This window comes from Gekko japonicus, unplaced genomic scaffold (genome assembly GCF_001447785.1).
Source record: "Gekko japonicus isolate JY-2015 unplaced genomic scaffold, Gekko_japonicus_V1.1 scaffold3101, whole genome shotgun sequence".
Lineage (NCBI taxonomy): Eukaryota > Metazoa > Chordata > Lepidosauria > Squamata > Gekkonidae > Gekko > Gekko japonicus.
This window is the reverse complement of record NW_015162567.1, coordinates 157,276-160,773: the sequence shown is the minus strand read 5'-3', so window position 1 is coordinate 160,773 and position 3,498 is coordinate 157,276. Positions and strand designations below refer to the sequence as shown.

The 3,498-nt window shown below is 51.5% G+C and overlaps 1 protein-coding gene across 1 annotated transcript in view; it reads right to left on the bottom strand.

Moving 5' to 3' along the window:
* The window catches only part of LOC107106287 (actin, cytoplasmic 1-like), a 6,334-nt gene that overhangs the window by 1,603 nt on the left and 1,233 nt on the right, over positions 1 to 3,498 (bottom strand). Inside the window, exons 2-4 of the mRNA XM_015406414.1 lie at positions 1,727 to 1,855; positions 858 to 1,097; positions 1 to 356 (exon numbers count right to left, since the gene is read on the bottom strand). The exon at positions 1 to 356 is cut by the window's left edge and continues 71 nt beyond it. Coding sequence (XP_015261900.1) covers positions 1 to 356; positions 858 to 1,097; positions 1,727 to 1,849 — 719 coding nt within the window. The 5' untranslated portion in view covers positions 1,850 to 1,855. The remainder of the gene's footprint in view (positions 357 to 857; positions 1,098 to 1,726; positions 1,856 to 3,498) is intronic.

Sequence of the window (3,498 nt, the reverse complement as noted above, 5' to 3'; positions counted from 1 at the left end):
TAACTCTTCTCCAGGGATGAACTGGACGCGGCGGTGGCCATCTCCTGCTCAAAGTCAAGGGCGACGTAGCACAGCTTCTCCTTGATGTCGCGCACAATTTCTCTTTCGGCTGTGGTGGTGAAACTGTAGCCCCTCTCGGTCAAGATCTTCATGAGGTAGTCGGTCAAGTCACGGCCAGCCAGATCCAGACGGAGGATGGCGTGGGGCAAGGCGTAACCTTCGTAGATGGGCACAGTGTGGGTGACGCCATCACCAGAGTCCATCACAATACCAGTGGTACGGCCAGAGGCGTACAGGGACAGCACGGCTTGGATGGCGACGTACATGGCTGGGGTGTTGAAGGTCTCAAACATGATCTAGGAGTGGAAAAGAAAGGCAATGCAGTTTAGACGCTGGCAGGCTTTAACATGCCGCAGTCATGCTCGGAGAATAAGCGTCCGTGTCAACCACTGAGAAAATCAACCCATGCCAGTCAAACATGGGGACGACACAACAGGTCAAATGGTTAAGGATTACACTTGCACTGTGCCAATTCCACCCCTCCCTCCCTCCCATTTCACAACACGACGTGTTAATGAGGCCAACCAAAGGCAAGTCAAGAGTTAGTCGAAAGGTTGCAGTAGCTTCAAGTGAAAACCGCTAGCAAGTCAAGGAGGAGGCAAGTTTCAGGACAGAGCGAATTAAAACAAAAACCTTTCAAGATCCAGCAAGAGAGAGATTCAGACCAGGAAAAGGAAAACCCTGCAGAGATTGGCAAAAAAAAAATGAAATGAAATTGAGATGGACGAAATGCCGACAGATAGCTATGTAAACTGGAGCGTTAAAAGGGTGGGAAGCAGACACGGCGTTGGTTTTACCTGTGTCATTTTTTCTCTGTTGGCTTTGGGGTTCAGGGGAGCCTCCGTTAGCAGCACAGGGTGTTCCTCGGGGGCAACTCTCAGCTCGTTGTAAAAGGTGTGGTGCCAGATCTTCTCCATGTCGTCCCAGTTGGTGACAATGCCGTGTTCAATGGGGTACTTCAGCGTCAGGATACCTCTTTTGCTCTGCGCCTCATCACCGACGTAGCTGTCCTTCTGCCCCATACCAACCATCACACCCTGGAAAGGAGAGAAAACTCAGGGCTCAAGAATCAAACACATCCCAGGGCTGCTTCTGGCTCAATTCCTCACACTGCAGTAGGTCAAGGCTCCCGGATCAGAGCCCACTTTCCACAAAACAGCATCTTATCCCCTTTGTAATGGGGTGTACTGTTTCACACTCCCCATAAGGGCAGATTCCGAAAGACAGCAAGAAGACCCAAGTTACTCTACAAAACCTCTCCTTCTACCATGTAGTGCAAAGCCTATAATTAGCCACCATCTGTGACAACTTCCCAGCAACCAAAAGAATCTTTCATCAACTAGGGAGTTGACTCTAGTCCACACTGTAGCAGCAGGTATTTAAAAGTTCCAGATCGATATAAAGATACACTGGCGAGCACAGCAGCGCTGGAAATGAAGGCCACAGAGAACGGCTGCTAGCCTAGCAAACTAAAACAGAGGCTAGACGAACTAGTAAATCCAGCTTAATGCAAAGTGGCTTCTTATGGGCTGGAAGAAGACGCGCAAGCAAGCTCATGTAAGACAGGGCAGTACAAAATTTGTGGACTGGAAACTTGCAAGTTACAGTTTTGGCTTTGCCCTGCATCGTCTGCCAAAGCAAGCCAGAAATCTCCACCTGTACGTACCTGGTGCCTGGGGCGACCCACGATGGAGGGGAAGACTGCACGAGGAGCATCGTCCCCAGCAAAACCGGCTTTGCACATTCCGGAGCCGTTGTCAACGACGAGTGCGGCAATATCATCATCCATGGCGATCTTTGAGAAGAAAGGGAGGGGAGGGAAAGGTCAAAGATTGAAGAGTCTGTCCCTTACACCAAGGAACACTGCAACTGACACAGGAAGAGAAAAGGTCAAGGATTGAAGAGTCTGTCCCTTACACTAAGGAACACTGCAACTGACACAGGAAGAGAGCTCACTCACAAGACTAGAGCCACCTAAGGCCGTTCAGCGCGCCGGAGCATGCGCTAGAGCCGATCCAACCCCACCCACTTCCTCCCGGCATCTTAGGGTTTGTCATCTCGGGAGCACTTCCCCTTTTCAGCCACTGGAGGGTGCGTGCCGCATCTCCCTACCCGATTCGGGACAAAGGAAGTCCTCCGCTGCACACTGTCCGTGTTATTACCATAAAAGGGAATGGTTAGAGCCAGCTTTTGGAGGGTTTGATCAGCGAGGCCACGCCCTTCCCTCCATCCCACCCACCCCCTCCTCCCAGAGAGCGCTAACTGAGCATATGTCTGGGGGGGCCACTCCCCGAGACAGGGCATGCACACACACACACAAAAAAAGGCCTGGTCTAAAATGGGTGTTGCAGACAAGAGTAGGGAGGATATTAACGGCCTAGAGAGCTTCAAAACGAGGGCGCGTCACCCGGATTCCTCCCCCCCCCCTTCAGGGACTCATCCCAGGTCCCCACCCGACATCAACTCGTTCGTCTTGTCTTGCAAGCTTTTTACATTAACGCATTTTAAAAGGTTATCTTGGAAGACACCTACTGAATTCTCGGGGATTTTCTCCTTCACCTGACAAGCTTGTTCCTCTCTACAATTAATTGGCAGTCGGGGGGTTATTTTTTTAAAAAAAGTTTAGATACTGGTCTTTACACTTCCCCCTCCTGCTAGGATAGCAGGATCCACACCATGCCAGAGGAACATAAGCAGTTATAGATGATCTCCGGGCTCAGGAGGAGAGGGACTTGTCTAGTTCTATGGGCGTGCCCTTCCCGAACCGATAAAACACAATCCCCACCTGGTTTTACAGCGCTGGGTTCGGGACACGTCTCCTCTAAGCACAGAAAACCAGCCAAGCTTGTTTCCAAGGTGTCATTTTAAAGCCAGAATGTCCCTTTCCTCCTATAATCTCCCCCCCCCAAGACCAGAGCGCCTGGCTCTACTTGGACCCTCCCAGAAATTTTCTAAACAACTTGGTGACCAACTTGGTTAAGGTTTTACCCCCCCCCCCCCCCGAGATCCCGGGGCTTGTTCACGAGGACTAGTCACCCGACGCCTGGGGGCAATGTTCCCTCTAAGCTGTGGAGTCTTGTGAGCAAAAATCCTACTTTGTGAGCTCCTGGTATTCACGTTGTGAGTGAGCCATTTGGCTACTGCATCAATCAGTTTGCTCTGGAGCTATCCTTCCTGAGCGAAGATGAAAATGTGAGCTGGGGGGGCTAAAAGACTGTGAGCTAGCTCACACTACCTCAACTTAGAGGGAACATTGGTGGGGGGCATTAACTGCTGTTAGAAGCTGCCATTCCAGCAGCCGGCTACAAGGAAAAAAGACAATCCGCCCTTCTGCAATGAGCCCAGGATTGTGACGGCTGGGGGGGGGGGCCTGTATCCCCTTGAAGAGAGGCTCCGGGGCCTCCAATCCTCGGCCAGCGACGCCCCTCCTTCCTTCCC